Here is a 19,207-nt window from a genome sequence, read left to right on the forward strand (position 1 = left end):
CCTGCTCGGTTCGGGATTGGGCCTCCTCCACCCAGATCCCCCATCTTCCAGTAGCTAGACAGTTACACCCACCAACTGCTGTGTAACCCCATCAACGGCCAGGATAGAGAGACTATAAAACCAAGATCCCAGAAGAGAACAACACAGAGTCTCCTGCCCCCACACCTGGCTGTCCTCACTGGGGCCTCTTGGAGGAGGGTGGGTTGAGTTTCCCTCTCCGCCCTGAGCAGAGCCCAGCAGCTGAAGACTTCTGGGACCCAGCCACAGCCATGCTGAGACAACTCTTCACACGCTTGGACAAGCCTCATGCATGAAGGAACTGGCAGAGGAACCCAGGTGTGTGGGACCCAGGACTGAGATCTCCAAGTCTGCTCGGTTTGGGACTGGGCCTCCTCCATAATCACACATATTAATGATATATGTGAACATATTTGAAACCAAGAGGAGCTAGTAAGGACAGAAGGAGCATTACTAGCCTGGATCAAGAGCTAAGTAGGAAGTGGAAGGATCAGACGAGAGAAGATGGACCAGCACACAGAGAATCAGAGGAGGCATGAAGCAGCAGAGCACGGGGCTTTTCCTGAGGGAGACGGGCTGGCCAGAGCCGGCTGCCAAGACGGGTGCAAGCAGATGGAACCCGGATCACAGGGTCACTGATAACGAGTGGCAGTGATTCCAGGGGTGGGAGAGAGCGCCAGGATGGAACAGAGGCCCTCAGAGTACCAGGCACTGAATTCTGTCCCTGGTTTCACTGCCCGGAGCCCTCCCAACCCCTCAGCATGCCCGGGTACTGCCTCCATGCCACCTGGGCAGTGCCAGGCCCAAGCAGGGCCGCCAATGGGGTCCTGAGGCACAGAGCCCGCCAAACAGGCATAGCCCAGAGTCCCCGTGTCTGCCCACAGGCTCTTAGGTGGGGAAACATCCAGGGACGGGCTGACAATGGAGTCTGAGGAGACACACGGAAGCTCTGAATTACGGCACAGGTAGGGCCACCCTGGCATGAACACCGTATTTATTTTTAAACTTCGAAAACACAGCAGGAAGGAGTTAAAAAACAGAGAACTAGAATTTCACCACCAGATTAAGCTTTTCCAGGAACAAGGCTTATTTAAATGCTTACAAGGAACAACCTATCGAATATCTAATTTCTTAGAAATTTCACCATTCAATCCTCCTAGATCATTTTAGTTAGGTCACAGGTTCCTGAAAGTAATTTTCTCGTCTAAGCTAAGCAGCCTGTTTAAAAAAAAAAAATTCTTTGTGTGCATTTCCCCCGACTACTTTCTGCTGGAGATTCACTCAGACTCGCCATCTCCTCATAACCAGCAGCTCAGTGTCGACTACGAAATGTGACTGAAATGTTCATTTCACGCTGGTGCTTTTAGTTTGGACTCTCGTGCCTGCCACACTGCTCTAGGATTTCTCACAACTTTTCAATAAACCGTGAAGGACGTGGTTTCTTCCAGCGTCTTTACCCCCGTCATCCCGTCCCGTTCTTCTGTGTCTCCTTCCGTACCCTGGTCCTGGTATACGGCCGAAGGGTGACAGACCTGAGGGGGGTCTATGAAGTGGGGTTGGCTCACATCACTTCACTGTAAACGGTGGATGGAAGCACCCCACTAAGACAGCTTAGCAGCTTTCTCTGGGGAAATTAATGTCTGTCAGGTGCAGGCCTGTTGCTGCAGAAGCCTGCGCTCATTTCTCAGAGTTCTCTCCCTTCCTTTCTCTCTCTCTCCATCCCCCTCTCTCCTTCCCTTCCTCTCTCCATCTCTCTCTCTCTCTCTCCCTCTCACTCTCTCTCTTTCTCTCTCTCCACTGCCTGGTGAATTTGCCGCATGGATGCTGGCCTACAGATTCACGTCCACGCAAATGATCAGTATGTCCAATGGGCAGGGACGGCTCCAGACCCTTCCATGTGGATTCTGTCTCTTCAGCGCGAGCTGGTCATGGCGCTCCCCATGGCACCTGCTGAAGGGGCTGCAGTTTTCATCACCTGTGATGTGCGTATGCCGTGTTACCTCAAGTCGGAGCAGCGGCCAGAGTCCATGGTGGCCCTCCCCGGGCCGTGGGTAACCTGGTGGCGCCGTAGGGCAGAGCGCTGGCTGAAGGCTCTGGGACACTGGCTTCAGGCGTATGGCCTCTCCCCAGTGTGCGTGCGCTCGTGGCGCCGCAGGGCCGAGCACTTGCCGAAGGCCTTGGCACAGCGTGGGCAGAAGGGCTGCTCGCCCGTGTGCGTGTGCTCGTGCTGCCGCAGGTTGGACGACTGGCTGAAGGTGCGGCCACAAAGGTGGCACGTGTAGAGCCGCTCCCCGGTGTGCGTGAGCCTGTGATTCCTCAGGTCGGAGCTCTGGATGAAGGCGTTCCCACACACGCAGCACACGAACGGCCACTCGCCCGTGTGGCTCATCTCGTGGCGCCGGAGGCCCGAGCAGTTGCTGAAGGCTCGACTACAACGCAGGCACTGCCACACCCTGGCCCCCGGCTGTGGCCGCTCACGGAGGGGCCTCTGCTCCTACCCGCCTGCTCAGGACTTCCTGCGGATGCCATCTTCCTTGGCCCCACACTCCAAGGCCTCTGCTGGGCCGCAGGGCCGCTGCTTTGGGGGAGCACATGAAAGGCTCGTGGTTTTCCCAAGCACATGCAGCTCTTCACTGTCCTGCATGTGAAGCAGAAATCAAACTTATTACCCCTGAAAATACACCCAGTGTTACTCACATGTACATGATGTGTTACTCTGCTGCACAGACAATTTTCTTTTTTTTTTGGGGGGGGGGGGGGTTGGCAGAGGGCAGTCACACTTGACAATGCTCAGGGTTACTCCCAGCTCCACACTCAGGAATTACTCCTGGGGGTGCTCAGGGGACCATATGGGATGCCGGGGATCGAAAGGGATGACTGTTTGCACGGCAAGCACCCTCCCTGCTGTACCATCTCTTCAGCCTCCCCTTAACATACAAACTTCAGAGTTTATAGCTCACTTTGGAAGATTTAAGTATGTTTTAAAGACTAGCTACATGAGTAATATTTATGCAACTATAAGACTTCAGATGATGGTTTTAAGCTCAGGTTAATTTCTTCACGAAATTCAAACTGTCTCCTTTCTTTTTTTAAGTCAGAAAAAATTTAATCTCAATTTATTTATTTGGTTTTTGTTTTTAGGCCATACCTGGAAGTGCTCAGGGCTTACTCCTGGCTCTGTGCACAGGGCTCACTCCTGGCAGGCCAGGAGGGACAATATGGGGTGCTGGGGATTGAACCTGGGTTGGCCACGTGCAAGGCAAACCCCCTCCCCGCTGTTCTATCGCTCTGGCCCCTTAATCCCAAGTGAATGCAAGTGAGGTAACTATGCTGAGATGGTGAGACCCCGCTCCATGGCACTTCCCTTGGAGATACTCAGAGACTCACCACCACGTTTGCAGATGGCCTCTTCCTGTTCCTGTGCTCTAGGGCTGTCATTTCTTGTTCTTTTAGAGCATTTTCCCTGCCTAAGATAACTGGGAATAAACACAAATATTTAGAATGTCATTAGGAAAAAGTGTTGAAAAGCACCTGGGACCATATGGGATGCTGGGAATCAAACCCAGGTTGGCCGCGTGCAAGGCAAACGCCCTACCCGCTGTGCTATCACTCCAGCCCCTAGATGGAATATTTTAGAAGTAGACAATAGGGCACTGGAAATATTTAGGGTTGAAATGTGAAAATATCAGAGTAAACATTAGGAGAAAGCAAGGTGAGGAGAGCAGAACTTTCCCAAGGAGAGGGTCAAGAGTCCCGGCTAAGTACATACATATCACATCCACCAGGCCAAGGGCAACGGTAGAACAACACACATACTGGGACTGTTAGGAAAAATGACAATATTCACAAATTTGCTCTGCCTAGTCTTTAGAGAAAATATCATTCATTTAATAAAGTCTCTGCCGCCATTTTTCAGGCTCTCTCCTCACTGAGAACCACCGAGCACATGTACATCTCTTGAGAACCACTGACCACAGGTACATCTCCTTCCTGAGAACCACTGGCCACAGGTATGTCTCCTTCCTGAGAACCAATGGCCATGGGTATGTCTCCTCACTGAGAACCACTGACCACAGGTATGTCTCCTTACTGACAACCACTGACCATGGGTACGTCTCCTCACTCATAACCACTGACCACGGGTACGTCTCCTCACTGAGAACCATTGACCACAGGTACGTTTCCTCACTGAGAACCATCATTGACCACAGGTACGTCTCCTCACTGAGAACCACTGACCACAGGTACATCTCTTGAGAACCACTAACATGGATATGTCTCCTCACTGAGAACCACTGACCACAGGTACATCTCTTGAGAACCACTAACATGGGTATGTCTCCTCACTGAGAACCACTGACCACAGGTACATCTCAGAGAACCACTGATCACGGGTACGTCTCCTCACTGAGAACTGATCATAGGTTCGTTGATCACAGCCATGTCTCCCTGCGGAGGGCTGCTGGCCACAGGCACAGGGTCTAACTCACTTTCTGCTCTCACCTGCACTCTGGTCCCGGGGAAATCTGCTTCCCACACTCCACAGCTCTTCTTGTTCCAAAGGGTAAGGCAAGTCAGATGTGGATGCTGGTAGCCTGTCTGCAGGGGAAGGGAGATGAAGTCTGACTTAATGCTAGTGAAAGTTGTGACCAAATTCAAGGCAGGCACCTGAGGAAATGCTGACATTCCACCCGAGCACTAATACTGTACAGAGAAAACACCAAAAACCACACACCCTGCTGCCCCCTAGAACCAAACAAACGCAAAAACCCAAGATGTCATGGTCTGGGTGCCCACAGGCACGCACAAGTTCAAGTTCAGAGGCAATATGCACAATCCTGCCTTTTCTCATCAATGTAGAAATTAGACGTCTACACTGTGAAATGAATTATTACTTGAATATAAGCTCTGCGGAAATGGCTAAAGTTTGTTCCCACTCAGCATAGCTTCAGGCTTCTGCACGGTGACTAAGGACAGTCATCAGAGTCTGAGAAGCAGAAATGCAAACTTGGCTCAAGATTCCTTCTGGTGTGGAAGGAAACGAATGTAAGCAGGTACAGGACACTGGCATTCACACAGGCAGAGTCTGTGGAAGAAGCGGGGCAGAGGCTGGTGCTGAAGGGCCACCACCCGACTCACCCACGGACACCAGGTAGCCCAGAGTCTCCAGTGTCACTTCTCTGAAGAGCTTCCTCTGAGTCGTGTCCAGCAGGGCCCACTCCTCCTGGGTGAAGTCAATGGTTACATCCTCAAAGGTCACCGCTGCCTGAACTGGGGAGATCCTGGCTCAGACGGTCCCTGACATTCCGAGCAGAGGTGAACTGACCATCCCGAGGCAGGGCGGCAGGGTGAAAGTGTGGAGAGCCAGACCTGGGGCCCACACCAACCTACTTCCCACATCCACCTCTGGGTTCGAGTCTGAATGGAGCCTGTTCTGAAGGCCGCCCGGAGTGGCAGCAACGACCCTAAGGCCTGTGACTAGCATATCAGCACTTAAAAATTCACCATGAAAACTCGAAGCAATCACAAGTGATTTTACCTTCATCGTGAGGCAAATAACCTCTTTTCAATGGTGGGCATTTCCCTCAAATTCCTCATTTGTGGAAAGGCTGAACAGCTGTTATGAGTGTTGAAAGATTCAAAAACTCAGGGATAAAATTCCTCCCACACCAACCTAGTCATGAAATGCCTGTGGCCAACAGCAGCCCTTGGCACTCTCTGGACTCACAGAAATAGGTTCCAGGCAAGACCTGCCCCCTGTGGCACAGACTTGGCAGGGCAGGACTCAAGCACATGACAAGTCATGATCAGTGCACGGGGCTGGGGCTCGAGACCATGAAGTTCCACGTCTGCTGCTCAGGGCCCTCGGGCCTGTCTCCCGTCTCCTCTGACCCTTGCTAAGGGGAAAAGAGTCTCCACTGGCTTTGGGCTATCCAGTTCTTAGAAGCCTTCCATGAGGATCACAACTTTCCCTCTGTTCCTAAGTATGTACCCACGGTGGGGGCCCATCACCCCCTGTAGGCCGATTCCAGGGACCCCCAGGAAGGCTAACAGAAACAGGTGTGTATGTGGCAGGAAAAAGAACGAGAATTTTTTTTTTTGGGGGGGTCACACCTGGCAATGCACAGGAGTTACTCCTGGTCTATACACTCAGGAATCACTCCTGGCGGTGCTCGGGGGACCATATGGGATGCTGGGAATCGAACTTGGGTCGGCCATGTGCAAGGCAAATGCTCTACCCACTGTGCTATTGCTCCAGCCCCAAGAACGAGAATTTTATCAGTATGTTTAAGAGGATTGTTTTCGCCGTCTCTTTAAGAGGATCCTTTTAGCTGTCTTATTTCCAAAGTAAGCACGTGTGCCTGCTGACACTTACTTATGGGCGCACGGATGCTACTGCAGTCTGCCAGGTGCAAACCACAGTGCAGGCACCAGCATGGTCCGACCAGGAAGGAGAAGGGGGTCACTGCGCTGTCTTCCCCGGCCTGAGTGTTCTACCAAGCCCACACCTCATGAGACCGTCCCCTCGTGCCTGTGGCCCTGGTGACGCACCTCCTCGCTGCATTCTGTTTGCCTTCATCACCTGCATCCACCACGTGGACCTTTATTGCCCACAACATGATGAAGAGGTGCCTGGTCTCCTGGTGAGGCCGCGGGCGGGGACGGGAAGTTGGGGAGCCCTACCCTAGTCCTCTAGGGAAACAGCGAGTAGGCGTTGGAGGGATGTTTGTTGTTGGGCTCCTGTCCACTACAACCCACGGAGCCTCAGGGAGTGTCGCTGCAGCTCGGCGTCCTGTGTCAGCAGGAAGTCCCCTACAGAGGACACCAGTGTCCACTCACCAGAGGCCACATGGTCGGGGTCAGGGCAGCGGCTCCTTGGCTTCACGCTCGCTCTCCCGGCACCACGCAGGCAAATCTGAGGAGACACAGAGGAGCCCAAAGCCCTGAGTCCCATTTCCAGCATCCCTGGCCTTTGGGTGCCCATCCCACCGGCCCGTAGCTGTGCTCTCCCTCGCCTAGCATCAAGAGGATGGATGCTCCAACAATGGGCGTGGAGGTGAAATGTGGACACAGGCTGAGAAGTAACTACCTCTGAAATCACGGGAGGAAGGGGCCAACCTGAAAGCTCCAGCTGTACACGGCTCGGGCAGACTCACCACGCCCCCCACACCAGCCCACCCAGGCTTGCCCGGAGGCCGTTCTGAGTCTGCCCAAACGTACCTGCAGGGTGTCGGTGCAGTTCACTCAGCATCCTCCGACGTGGACAGGCTCTGCAGAGGAAGAAACTGGCTCTCATGTCCCCAGCCGAGCCCTGCGCTCAAGGCTTCACCTGGACTTGCTGCATCGGGGCAGAAAGCGGGTCAGTCGCTCCCACTGTGACCCTTTAGGGTACCTGGACAGGCCGGGAGCTCTGGACCCTCTCAGGCCCCTGCTCTTCTCAAAGCAGCGAGGATCCCGCGCGGGTCCATACCTGGACATCCGAATCATCCCTGTGGTATGCGTGAAGGACAATGGCTCCAGTATCTCAGTGGCTGGCGGTGCCTGGGCGGCTGCCAAGGTTCGCCGGCTGTCCACTATCCACATGGGCTGCAGTGATGAATCGGAATCCTCATCTTGGGGTGAGCCGGGGGGACCTGGAGAGTTGTTTAAGGGCCAGGGCGGCGGTCAGCTTGATTCTGGACGCCGTCCCCTCCGCGTTCCCTTCCTGAGTCACCCATAGGGAAGACAGAGGTTGCGAGCAGCTCTGAAAGAGAAGTCTCAGGCTGATACAAAGATCTCACAGCTGGGGAGAGCAGCCGACATCCACGGCAGTTTTCGTGCCTGAGAAACACCCCACAAATGCTGTGTACTGGCTGGGGTACCCGTGCACCTGGGAGCACTGACTCGTCAGCCCCAAACTTCCCTGGCACACCATTCAGGAAGAAAATGTACTCTGTGCTCCCTGATTATGAAGGAAAATCCTATGCAGGGACAATATCCGAGGCTCCTGACACAAGACACAGGACAACTCTACAGTTGGAAGGAAGAGTGTGTGCCGGCATTTTGGGGCATTACATATTTTTTCAAAAAAAATTATGTAAAGAAATCTTTTAAATCTTTAAATTTTATTTAAAGAGACTCTTTAACCACAGGGAAAAAATGGGGGGGAAATGCTGAAAAGTTAGTCCTGTGGACATCTGGTCTGAAATAAGGAAGAGAAAAAAAAATAGTGAAAATGCGGGGACAGTGTGTGATCAGTGCCTGAGGGGACAATGCAGGGTCCCGGCGCCCACAGTGGGACAGTGCACGGTCCAGGCTCAGCAGGGGGACAATGCACCGTCCAGGAGCCTGCGGGGCGACAGTGCGCGGTCAGGTGTCTGCAGAGGGACAGTGCAAGGTCCAGGAGCTCACGGAGGGGAGGGGGGAGCGGGGGTACACAGTACGAGGTCAGGCGCCCGCAGAGGGTCAGTGCACGGTCCAGGTCCTGCAGTGGGAGAGTGCCTGGTCACTAGGCGCCCGTGGGGCCCCAGAGCTCCCCAGGGCAGAGGCGACAGACTGCAGATCTCCGAACATTCCAGATCCACCGCGCGCCCATCCCCGGGGACGGCCCATCACAAAGAGGCTGCCGGGCGCAAAGGACGCGGCCACCGGGGGTCTAGCGCAGGTCCACCCTCCCGGCGCCGTCCCAAGCGCGGGTTCTTACCGGATGGTGAGCTCGGATGCTTGGTTCTCCCGGGGATCCTCTCCCGCCACGTCCACCTGCGGCGCGGAACGGTACACGCCGTCCCCAGAACGGCGCACTTCCGCCGGACCGCGGGGAACGGGACCTACACAGGTCGGGGCGGGCGCACTTCCGCCGGAAGACGCAGGGCGGGGCGAGCGCTCTGTGGACAGAAGCGGAAGTGTCTGGTGGGCTGGGCCCAAAGTGAGCTTGGCGGGAGGCGGAGCCCTACCTGGACCTGACGGCCTATTAGAGCGAGGGTCAGCGCGGTGGGCCCGCACCCCGAGTGACCGTTCCAAAACCTTCCGGGAACCCTGGGCTCGGGCAGCCCCTCCGGTTGGGTCCCGCGGACCACTTCCTGCGATTTCTCTGTAAAGCTACAGCCTGGCCTGGCGTGGGTCACTGTGGTCGCCGACCTTCCAGCTGTCCACCCGCACACACCCAAGCCTGGCCTGGTGTGGGTCACTGGTCGCTGACCTTCCAGCGGTGTCCACCTGCACAGGCAAAGCCATGGTAATTCATGAAAGCCGCACTCCAAGTTTATGCTCACTAAGAATGAATGTTAGATATATAAATAAAGGGTGTTGGGAGGATCCACCTAGGATGGGAGAAGCATGCTGAAAGTAGACTATAGGCGGAACATGATTGCCACTCAGTGCCTCTTTTGCAAATCACAGCACCCAAAAGGAGAGAGAGAACAAAAGGGAATGCCCTGCCACAGAGGCAGGGTGGACTGCGGGTGGGGGTGGGGTGGGAGGGATACTGGGATCAGTGGTGGTGGAGAAGGGACACTGGTGGAGGGATGGGTACTATGTCATTGTATAATTGAAACCCAAGCACAAAAATTTGTAAGTCTACAACTGTACCTCATGGTGTTTCACTAATAATAATTAAAAAAAAAAGAATGAATGTTAGAGTGTCCACCTAGGAGCCCTGTTTAAACACGTTTTCCTGAGTGCCACTTCATGCCACCAAGCTAAAATCTGGGAGTGCCTAACCAGCAGCATTTTTTTTCACTTTTTGGGTGACACCCCGCGATATTCAGGGTTTACCCCTGGCTCTGCACTCAGGAATTACTCCTGGTGCTAAGGAAACCCTACGGGATGCTGGGGATTGAACCCAGGTCAGCTACATGCAAGGCAAACGCCCTTCCCGCTGTGCTATGGCTCTAGCCCAGGTGACAGCATTTTAAGGAGACTTTCTCAGTTGGCTTTATTCCTAGTGATGACTGCGAGATTCTAACATGGGTTCCACACACTGGACAGCCAGGTGCTAGTAATGTCCACAGAGGTGACCCTGCTTCGGCCGAGCCTTCAGCCAGTGGCAGCTCTAAAGCTTCTGAACTCCATCCCAGACCCGCTGGCTCCATCTCAGAGTGTCTCCCTGGAGGAACTGTGTGACTCCCTGTCAGCTCTGAGGTGCAGAGCGGCGTATCTGCAGTGAGAAGCCTTCTGGAGAGTGGCCGAGTCCAGTGCTGATGAGAGAGCGGCCTGTGCTCGGACCAGGAGTGAGGGCCACGGCTGGGTACCTGGAGGGCTTGTGAAGGTGGGACATGATCACTCCCCAAACGCCCAGTCACTGCTGATACATGGGTTTCTCGGCAGAGCCTGGCCCACTGCCCATTCCAGGTCGGGCTCCTTTGTTCTTAGATTCTATCTCCTCCCTGGGTAGCTCCTGTTCCCATTTCACACAGGTTTCTTGCTGGAACTGTGTGTCCACTAGCAAGCTGGGCGCCCAGGCACACAAGGCTTCTCATCTCCTCTAAAGGTCGCCCCTGCCCAGGAAGCCCTGGGGAGGGCCAGTGGGCACGTACCGTCCAAAAATACAGAGTTTTATCTCTAGTTTGGGCCTTGAGCCTGAACCCGGGGGTCACCCTGGGCCAGCTCAGACCCCCTTAAACTAGCCGTCGTCCACTGCCCTGCACTCTCAGTCTGCCCCCACAGGCTCAGAAGCGGCTCCCCCCCGTGGGCCCAGAAGGTCCACCAGAGTAGATGGTGGGACAGCCGAGCAGGACACCAGGCTATGAGGGAAGCAGCCCCCTCTGCCTGCTTACACACAGGGGGGCATGTGGTCACGGGGTGGGGGCTGGTGGGAGGTGGGCACAGACCCTGTCAGGGGGAGGAACATTATGCCACAGCCTGGACACAAGGACTATGGGAACAAAGGGTAGAACTGCCCCTGCCGGTTCTCATAAACTGCCCAGGACACCATTTTGGTCCTTGGGCCCTGGACTGGCCTCTGAGTTCTCCTAAGGAAGTGGTGGCAGTATTGTCGTGTCTGATTCGATGGCACGTATTTGTGAGGTGAACAGACCCTTCTCTGAATTCTGTATGTGCCACACGTACTCAGATGGACTAAAGTGGCATCTTGAGTGTTCTCAGAAGTGACCCAGGAAGGGAACTTTGCAGGGGGTGGCAGAGCTGGGCCTTGCCAGGCTTGGGGGTGGGGGAAGCCAGGGCGGTGGGGGTGGGTGGGGGAGATGAGCTGCAGCTGGCCGGGCTCCCCAGTGGCAGGAGCTTCAGGGCCGCTGGCTGCTTTAGTGGGGCTAGCGATGACTTTGGGAATTTCCCTGCGAGGTCACAAATCATGATTTTGTTGTTTTCCTTGTGTTGCTCTGCCCCCACTTATTAGCTGTGCTGCCTTGGCAAAGAGAAGGTTTACCTGCGAAGAATTTGCTCCCCTAAAAAACTGTCCGGAGGGAAGCCGGGCCTGCAGTTTATTTTCATCACTCACCTCCTTCACTTCCAGGAGGCCGAGTCAGCCTGTGCGTCCGGCTGCAAACCCGCTGTTCACTGCCTCCCACTGGCAGTGGCACCGCCACATTCTGGCAGAAACCCTGCCCCTTCCTCCCCAGTTCTGTGTTGAAAGAGCACACGGTAAACAAACTGCACCTAATCTTTATTCATTAATCAGTCGGCAAAGGCATGTGCATCTTCACTGTCAACCTTCTGATTGGAAAAGCAAATATTGTGAGAATTAAGGGCAGCTTTCCAGCCCTTTATCTCAGGTTTCCCTTTGTTGGGGAGGGCTGATTCGAGATCATTTGTTGTTGTTGTTGTTTTTAAACAGCCCCCACGCACAGGCAGAGAAGGCTGTTGGGCGTGTGTGGGCTGGGGTCTGGGTGGGCTAGGGATAGGGGCCGGCCATGGCTGTAGCTCCTTCGGCATTGCTCTGGGCCAAAGGCTGCCGCCTTGGGACCTAGTGGGCTGCAGCGGGAGCTTCAGTATTTCACCACGTTCCAGATGGTGGAATTCCATTTTCGCAAGCAGCACATGTTAGTGTTGGGACACTTTCCGATCTGGGACTCCTGCTCCTTGCACAGGACCCGGCAGACGGCCGTCCCATAGCCACAGATCCTGTTGATCTCCAGAGAACTTCCTGCTAAAGCACAAGGTGTCAGAGTGAGTGGCCGGACCTGAGACTGGGGGCAGAAGCAGCTTGTAATTCGGGGAAATGTGTGGTTGGGCAGACCCCTGGCCCCAGTCCCTTCCCCCATTCCTAGCTTCCCCCTTGACCCTCAGACCTTCAGGGTGATATTCCCATCAGAACTGGCCCATCCCCCCAATAGGCCCACCTCTCTCCCACCTGGCCACTCTCTCCTCCCACCAGCTCACCTTCCTCCCACCCAGCCTCTCTCCTTTCACGCCTGCAGCCCGGTCACTTCTGCTCTGTCCCGGAGCGCCCAAGCCCTCAGTCCTGGTCTGCATGGCCACTGGCTCTGTCCTTGCTCCTTCTGCCCAGTACCCTGGCCTCATGCCATCTCAGCACCTCCACACACGGTCCCCTGCCTGAAGACGTTTGGGTCTGGGGCCGCTCAGCAATCCTGGGCTCTGCTGTGTGGCCCCAATGTGGATGGGGCCCAGAGTGTGTCCCCAGCACCCTCAGCCACAGCATCGGGTTCCCCTGGCCCATGGTGGGGAGGCCTCGGTCTAGTGTCTCTTCAAGGAGGCTGGGAATGATGGCATCAAACCCGGGCTGTAGTCACTGTCTTGTATACTCGTGATTCTGAGACCCCTGGGACCAGGCTCGGCCATTACCTGCCCGTCTGTGATGGACAGGCCAGAGCAGAAGGGATTAGGTTTACTGTGCTGACAGAAGGCAGGGGACACTGCAGCGACTTTCCACAGCAGGGGCAGGGCTGGGGGATCCCTGGGCAGGGTCAGGGGCAGGGCTGCAGTAACCAGGGGCAGGGCAGGGGCAGGACTGTCCCACCTGCAGGACAGTCCACTCCCTGCACTGTCAAACCCATCTTGGTGTGGCTGCCCCCAGAAGCTGTCCTCGGTGAACGTTCTGAGATAGCCTGCAGGGCTGTCTGGCCCTGCTGTGCCTGCCCACTCATCCTGGGCAAGAACTCATCCCAAAGGGCTGCAGAATGTGGGACCCACAGTAGAGACCTGGAAGGAGAAAGGCCTCCGGACGGGAAGAACATTTGTCCACAGGCTCCCGGGACTTGTCACAGACACCGAAGGAGGCCATGGATACTCTGGGGGCCTCGGTCAGGCTGCGGCACCCACCCAAGTCTGCAAAGGGCTCCCCAGGGCTCGCTGAGGGCGACCTGCATCCTGATCCTCATGACCCCTTACCGCCTCCCCCCTCCACACACAGACACTGGGCATGGGACTACCTGGGCTCCAAGGCAGAGGCTGATCTACAGAGACTTTGGTTTCTGCCCAGGAGCCCACGGGGAGCACCGGACGCCAGAGCTGGGTTCCTTTGGCCCGATGGGCAATAACGATGCCAGGTGGGAAAGGTGCAAGTTCAAAGACCAGGACCGGAGCCTAGAGCTTGGGGTCAAAGGATATGAGACAGCAGGAAAGCCCTGGCGGGGGCCACTCTCTTCTGCCCTGGACACGACTGACCCTTGGGATATTATGCTGGATGGGGGCAGTGCCATGGCCAAAACTGGCCAGCCAGAGCAAAGGCCAGAACCTTGCAGATGTCTGCTCCAAGTGCATGCAGATCCCTTTCCCAGCAGGAGAACGAGGTTTGGCTCTGTCCACCAGGAGTGGGGAGACAGGAGACAGCCCGGGGCCTGCATGCAGCCTTCCTGCCCTGCTGGCTAGGCCCTGCAGAGCCCAGGCTCAGGGTCCATGGGGGAGAACCCAGGTGCAGCGCAGAGGGAGCGAGTCCCGATGGGAAGAACGTTATGTCACCGAGTCAGAGGATGGGCTCAACCTCCTGCTCTGCTCTGGACACTCGGACAGGCTGGGCGCTCGTCACCCCCCCAATCTCCTCCCTGGGAACAGACCAGCTGTGCCTTCTGAGGGACTAAGCTCTGCACGTGGCAACCCTGGGCAGGAGCCTGGCCACAGGGCACCCAATCCACATTCCTGCCTGCCAGCCCAGAAGCTTTGTTCCCAGGGTCACTCAGCTCGGCAGAAAAGAGGGTCCCGGGAGACGCTGGTGTGGAGCTGGAAGCGTGGTCCAGTTTGCGAGGCTTTGGGGACAGTCCATCTAACACCATATGCCTGAGGAACAGCATTTTCTGCTCTCCTGCTGGACCTGGTGTCCCGTCCAGAGCCAACTTGGTGCCCCTGGTTACACTCTCCCCCTCCCCATCTCTGAGACATCACTGCTCCTCTGGCCTTCTGTCCACGGCCTGGACATGAGGCCAGCCCCGGGCCCTACACCCACGGTAGGGCTGGGGCACCCCTTAATAACAGTGCCAGGAGCGGGGCCCAGCAGAAGCGGCACTGTGGGGTCGTCTCTGACAGCCAGTGCCCTGCAGGGCTGAGACCAGGGTGGCTGCCTCTCATGGGGGTCACACGGACACTCATGGCAGAGAGTCCCCGGCCAGGCGCCTTACCTGGGGCCACCCGGGAGAGGAGAGCCAGGAGAAGCAGCAGTGTCCTCATGCTGGCAGCTCTGTGGGACTCGGCGTTCTGAGGACAGCAGCTAATACCCACCCTGCTCCTGCCCAGCCGATAGCATCTTGACCGCTCACCCACGGTAGGAGGGAGGCGTTTCGTGCCGCGCGGCTGCAGCCCACACAGCCCAGAGTGTCCCTTGGTTCCAGCCTTAGCTGCTCTGGTTCCGAAATGGGGCCCGGGGCACAGAGCAGCCTATCAGAGCAGCAGGAACGGGGGTCTTAGGACCCGCATGTTGGCTCTCCTGTTCCTCAGTTGGCACTGGGAGCGAGTCAATGCTTGTAAGCACTGTGGGGTGGACACTTCATGTCCCAGGCTGACACACTGGGCTGGATGGAGTCTAGATCCCTGCCCTGAGCCATCTCAGCTGTGAGCCCCTTGATCACTTGAGGGTGTCTCATGTCTTTACTGAAAACTGTGAATCTCCATCAGGACAGAGAAATGCTGCCAGTGGAGCAGCGTCCTGCTTCCAGGTGTCATGCAAGAGGCGAAAACACAAATTCAAAAGCATCCACGTGTCCCTCATCCTCCTAAACACTCATGGATGGATGATGGTGCTAAGGGAGAGCTCTCTGGGACGGGTTCCCCAGATAAACCATGGCCCAACCTCTCCTGTACACCCCCCAGTTGAGTGAGGGGCCCAGCAGGACGTGGGGGCAGGCGAGGTGCAGACTCTGCTGTCCAGGATCTGGTCTGAGGGTGCACAAGACCCCGAGTAGCCCCCAGGAGGCTGTGGCGCCCACATGAGTGAGGGGCCCTGCGCCATCTCCAGGAGGTGCACTGGGTTGGTGACTCCTTTGTACGGGATGTGAGAGTTTCTGAATTTGGGGTTTGGACAAGAAAAGGGCAGGGGTTCAGGGGCCAGGGCAGTGCTGGGCAGCACGTGCATGGTTGCTGAGGACGAGGGCAATTCTGAAGACAGGGAATGAAGCCACCTCCCTCCAAGGATGAGAGGAGTACAGGAGTGGGACCCCAAGGGCCCTAAAAGACATGGCAGGAAGAGGGGAGCGGGCAGAACTCAGGGGACAGAGTGTTCGCTAGTGATGGGCTGGGTGCTTAGTGGACCAATAGTCACTGGGGGCTAATTCGTGGGAAATGCAGGACAGATCCTCAGAGCGGAAACGGTTGTTGGTGTGGCTGAAAGCAATGGGATTTCTGAATAACTGAACTGGGGGTGGCTGGGTTGGAGCCCACGCCTGAGCCATATAAGCCCCAGTGCTCAAGGGCCCTTCATAGACGTGTGGGCACAGGAGCCCGGAAGCAGGTGGAGGCGCTCATGCGGGGCAGGGTCAAGAGGCCAAGAGTGTCCACAGTGCAGAGTCCAGCGAGAAGCCAATTCGGGCTTCCGGAGGCCGAGGTTCCCACCAGTCACAGCAGTGCCCGATCCTGGCAATAGGGCCTGGAATGTTTCAGTCGATTCACTTCACTGACTGAGAAGTTTGGCCCGGCAGTATTTCCGGCAGCTCAGCCCCTGATCCGGGCAGTCTGCATGCGGCCTCTCCCCTGTCAGCCTCGGGAACCGTGTCCCCCCCCCGGACCTCGGCTCTGTGCTGAAGAGTCTCCCTCCCTCCAGCCGGGCCCGGCAGGATGAAGCTGCTTCTTGCTGTTGCTTGTTACTTCCTTCTGGCTCAGCTTCCAGCAGGTAAACGGGGATGGGTGGGAGGGTGGGTGGGTGGGTGGGGAATGGGTCAAGCTGCTGGGGCAGACACAGTTCACAATTCCTGCCTGCCTTGGCCACACACGCTTCTCAGGGTCTCTCTTGGGACCTCCCAGGGGTCTCTGCTCCCTCCTGGGATTACTTAAATTAATGTCTGACCTGACCGATCTCTCGCTGTGAATCCAGCTGCTTCTCTGTGATACCATGAGGATACACTCTCCAGGGCTGGCAGGGACAGCTGTGGCATGGGTGTCATTGCCTGCATGGTCGTTTCCCTCCCCAATGTGCTTTGTTTCGCATTTAGGGTGCCAGGCAGGATTTGAGAATAACCGTCTGTTTCTGACAGGTGAGTTCCTTCTCTTGTGTATCATTTTCACTCTTAGAACTCTGACCCGCTCACTCCCTGGGGACACTTGAGCTCATCAGCCTCGCAGGTCACAGAGACACCGGAAGTCGTAGAGTGGCAGTGCCTGGAAATGGTCCGGCTACCAGCACACTATTCTCCTCTCAGCCTCGGGTTCGACAGCCCCCATGGTTTCCATCCATAGAGAAATCACTGCTGCTGCCTTTCCTTCGGCCATCAGAATGTGGGCCTGTTTTTGTGGTCTCCCATCAGTTCATGTTCTGGGATTGGGCTCAGCTATCCACCTCACCCTGGTTCTGTTCCCTGAACAGAGACAGTGTCAGAGGTGTCGCTGCCCCTGTGTGGAGCAGTGGGTTGGAGAGAGAGGCAAGTCCTGAGGGCATCCCCTGTTTCAGAGAGTCTCTCCCTGTGGAGCATGGCAACAGGCACTGGAACAGATAAGACCCTACCTTGCAAAGTGGCCCAGAAGGGAGGAACTGTGCAAACTTGGCAAGAACAGGGTGTCAACACCAGGTGTCCGGCCCTGAGCCTCATCCGACCCCCTAGTCACATGTGCCCCAAATACAGACACTGTCATCTACACTGAGTAAAGCATCCTAGGCACAGCATCTAGCCTTAATTTGGATTGGACCAGGGCAAAGCAGAGTAGGAAATGTGATAGGCCAATAATGCTGAACTTTATGTGATTGGACCTTCCTGGAAAGCTAAGACCCTCTGTAAAATATGTGTGTATTTGGCAATGAAGTAAAGAGTCACTGGCTGCTCCTGAGGTTGCTTCTCCACACCCCTGTCATCCTTGGTCCCACGTGCCCGGACACGCTGAGCAACGTGATAGGGTACAGTTGGGCAAAATGTTCCCCAACATCTCCCAGCGCACAGCCCAATGCTCTGAGGGCCTGTGAGGGGTGCCCTGGGCAGCAGCATCCCAGGAGCATCTGGGAGGGGTCGGGCTGCTGCCGCTGCCGAGACGCACTTGAGGCCTCAGCACTGCTGGGCTCTGGCGCCTCATCCCCACGTTCCCCCAAGAACCTCATCAGACTCTCCCCACCTGGAGCCTCAGGGCCGACAGGCTGAGATGCGCAGTGCTGGGAAGTGAAGAAAGATCAGTGCCTGAGCAGCTTCTGGTACCAGCACAGCAAGTCACTCATTGTGGCCCTGACTCGGGGGATGAACCCAGCCAGCAGATGCTCTCAGAGCAGCTCTGAAGGCCCTGATGTCCCCGACTACCCACGGGGCATGGGGGACCCTCTCAGGGGACAGAGGGACAGTACGGCAGGTCCGGCTCCTGTTCTAGCTGCAGCCAACCTGGGTTCACCCTCCACTCCCCAAAGATAACACAAACCCAATAACAGTGATCCTGGAGGACACAGCATGAACAGCCCTGAGCACTACCAGTGTGGCCCAAACACAAGCACAATGAAAGAAATGGTCTCCTGTCATCGAGGGGCAGTATCAGTAGAAGTTCTTTAAAATTGTGAAGGATTCTGGAATGTCATTGGACAGAGAGAGAGCACAACTCGGTCTCTACCTGAGCCCAGCGGCCTCACTGGGCTGACATGAATGGTCCTCATGCTGCGACTCACTCTCAGGCAGCAGAACCCCATGGTGCTCCCTCCTGCAGGGCGGAGTCCTCAGCTTGTGGTGTCTTCCTTGTGGCTCATGGATTGTGGTGTCTCCTCCCTTCCTTCCGCTTTCACAAGGTTATAAACATGGTAACAGGGTTTGTGCCTACACGCTGCTTAAGAATGGAGACATCGACTGCATTCTGAAAACACAGGCGTCTCTGAAAGCTCTGGGCCAGTTCCTGAGAACCCTTTAGACTCTTAGATACAAATGTTTTAGACTCTTAAACAAAAACCCTTTAGGCTAATAGATAAAAATTCTTTATAATCTTAGATATAAACCCACCCTTTCTGTGGGCTGGGTGTCCTTGGTTGCAGAGCCTCAGGAATGTGTATCAGCAGCTCTCTCTGTCTCTGTCTCTCTGTCTCTGTCTCTCTTACAGGTGATTTTGCTCCATGTGAGCCCTGCAGGCTGGGCCGGGGCAAGTGCAGAAAGGAGTGCCGAGAGAACGAGATTGTCATGGGGAATTGCAAGCTCAGCTTCTTCTGTTGCTACCCAAGGTTCCCTTGAGCTGGGCCAGTTTCCTGTCACCATTTCCTTCCTCCCGGTCATAATGGGAACCCACAAGGTGCCCATATCCTGTTCTGTATTGATATTGATCTGAGCAGTGCCACCGACAGTGTTGTGAGTGGAGTTATGAATTGATGGATACACAATACTGTTTGCATTCCCTCAGTTCTTGGCCTACCTCATGGCGTCCTCAATGCTTCTCAGACTGTATTGGGTCTAGAACAATGCGTCAGATGGAGGACTTCAGCACATTATTCCATTAACTTACGTGTTGTCATATGATGCTCCTGAGCGCTACTTGATGTGGGAAGCCAAGAGCCCTCTCATAGACCCTGGCCATGGTTCCCATGTTAGGAACTGCTTGGGACAGACATTGGTGACAGTCTCCCAGGACTTCCTGATCTCAGCGGATACCTGATCTATAGCCACACATCAGGCTGACAGCTTATCTGGCCTTATCTATAGTA

General features: G+C 55.7%; 3 protein-coding genes across 3 annotated transcripts; 1 reads left to right on the top strand and 2 right to left on the bottom strand.

Annotated features, from left to right (window-relative positions):
- Positions 1-2,125: 2,125 nt before the first annotated feature.
- On the bottom strand, positions 2,126-10,475 carry LOC130023396 (neurotrophin receptor-interacting factor homolog). The gene is made up of 5 exons (XM_056113903.1): positions 10,464-10,475; positions 5,149-5,284; positions 4,509-4,605; positions 4,123-4,281; positions 2,126-2,447 (listed from the first exon to the last, which is right to left on the bottom strand). Exons 1-5 carry the CDS (start codon positions 10,473-10,475, stop codon positions 2,126-2,128), a joined length of 726 nt encoding a protein of 241 aa, XP_055969878.1.
- Positions 10,476-11,939: 1,464 nt separating this feature from the next.
- Positions 11,940-14,574, bottom strand: LOC130023398 (beta-defensin 104A-like). The gene is made up of 2 exons (XM_056113904.1): positions 14,526-14,574; positions 11,940-12,097 (listed from the first exon to the last, which is right to left on the bottom strand). The coding sequence occupies exons 1-2, from the start codon at positions 14,572-14,574 to the stop codon at positions 11,940-11,942; spliced, it is 207 nt and encodes a 68-aa protein (XP_055969879.1).
- Positions 14,575-16,173: 1,599 nt separating this feature from the next.
- On the top strand, positions 16,174-18,740 carry LOC130023399 (beta-defensin 105A-like). Its single transcript, XM_056113905.1, has 3 exons — positions 16,174-16,228; positions 16,548-16,589; positions 18,613-18,740. Exons 1-3 carry the CDS (start codon positions 16,174-16,176, stop codon positions 18,738-18,740), a joined length of 225 nt encoding a protein of 74 aa, XP_055969880.1.
- The last annotated feature ends 467 nt before the right edge of the window (positions 18,741-19,207 follow it).

Source organism: Sorex fumeus, unplaced genomic scaffold, assembly GCF_029834395.1.
Source record: "Sorex fumeus unplaced genomic scaffold, SorFum_2.1 ptg000024l, whole genome shotgun sequence".
In the NCBI taxonomy this organism is placed as follows: domain Eukaryota; kingdom Metazoa; phylum Chordata; class Mammalia; order Eulipotyphla; family Soricidae; genus Sorex; species Sorex fumeus.

Excerpts from the sequence above, each read along its gene's own strand:
- LOC130023398 (XM_056113904.1), bottom strand. The coding sequence starts at position 14,574 with ATGAGGACACTGCTGCTTCTCCTGGCTCTCCTCTCCCGGGTGGCCCCA. Across the intron at positions 12,098-14,525 it reads CCTCTCCCGGGTGGCCCCAG|GAAGTTCTCTGGAGATCAAC; the intron begins GTAAGGCGCCTG and ends GTGCTTTAGCAG.
- LOC130023396 (XM_056113903.1), bottom strand. Across the intron at positions 4,606-5,148 it reads GGTGTCCGTGGGTGAGTCGG|CATCCACATCTGACTTGCCT; the intron begins GTGGTGGCCCTT and ends ACAGGCTACCAG. Across the intron at positions 2,448-4,122 it reads AGTGAGGAGACGTACCCATG|TCGAGCCTTCAGCAACTGCT; the intron begins GTCAGTGGTTGT and ends CCTGCGTTGTAG.
- LOC130023399 (XM_056113905.1), top strand. The coding sequence starts at position 16,174 with ATGAAGCTGCTTCTTGCTGTTGCTTGTTACTTCCTTCTGGCTCAGCTT. Across the intron at positions 16,229-16,547 it reads TCTGGCTCAGCTTCCAGCAG|GGTGCCAGGCAGGATTTGAG; the intron begins GTAAACGGGGAT and ends TTTCGCATTTAG. Across the intron at positions 16,590-18,612 it reads TAACCGTCTGTTTCTGACAG|GTGATTTTGCTCCATGTGAG; the intron begins GTGAGTTCCTTC and ends TCTCTCTTACAG.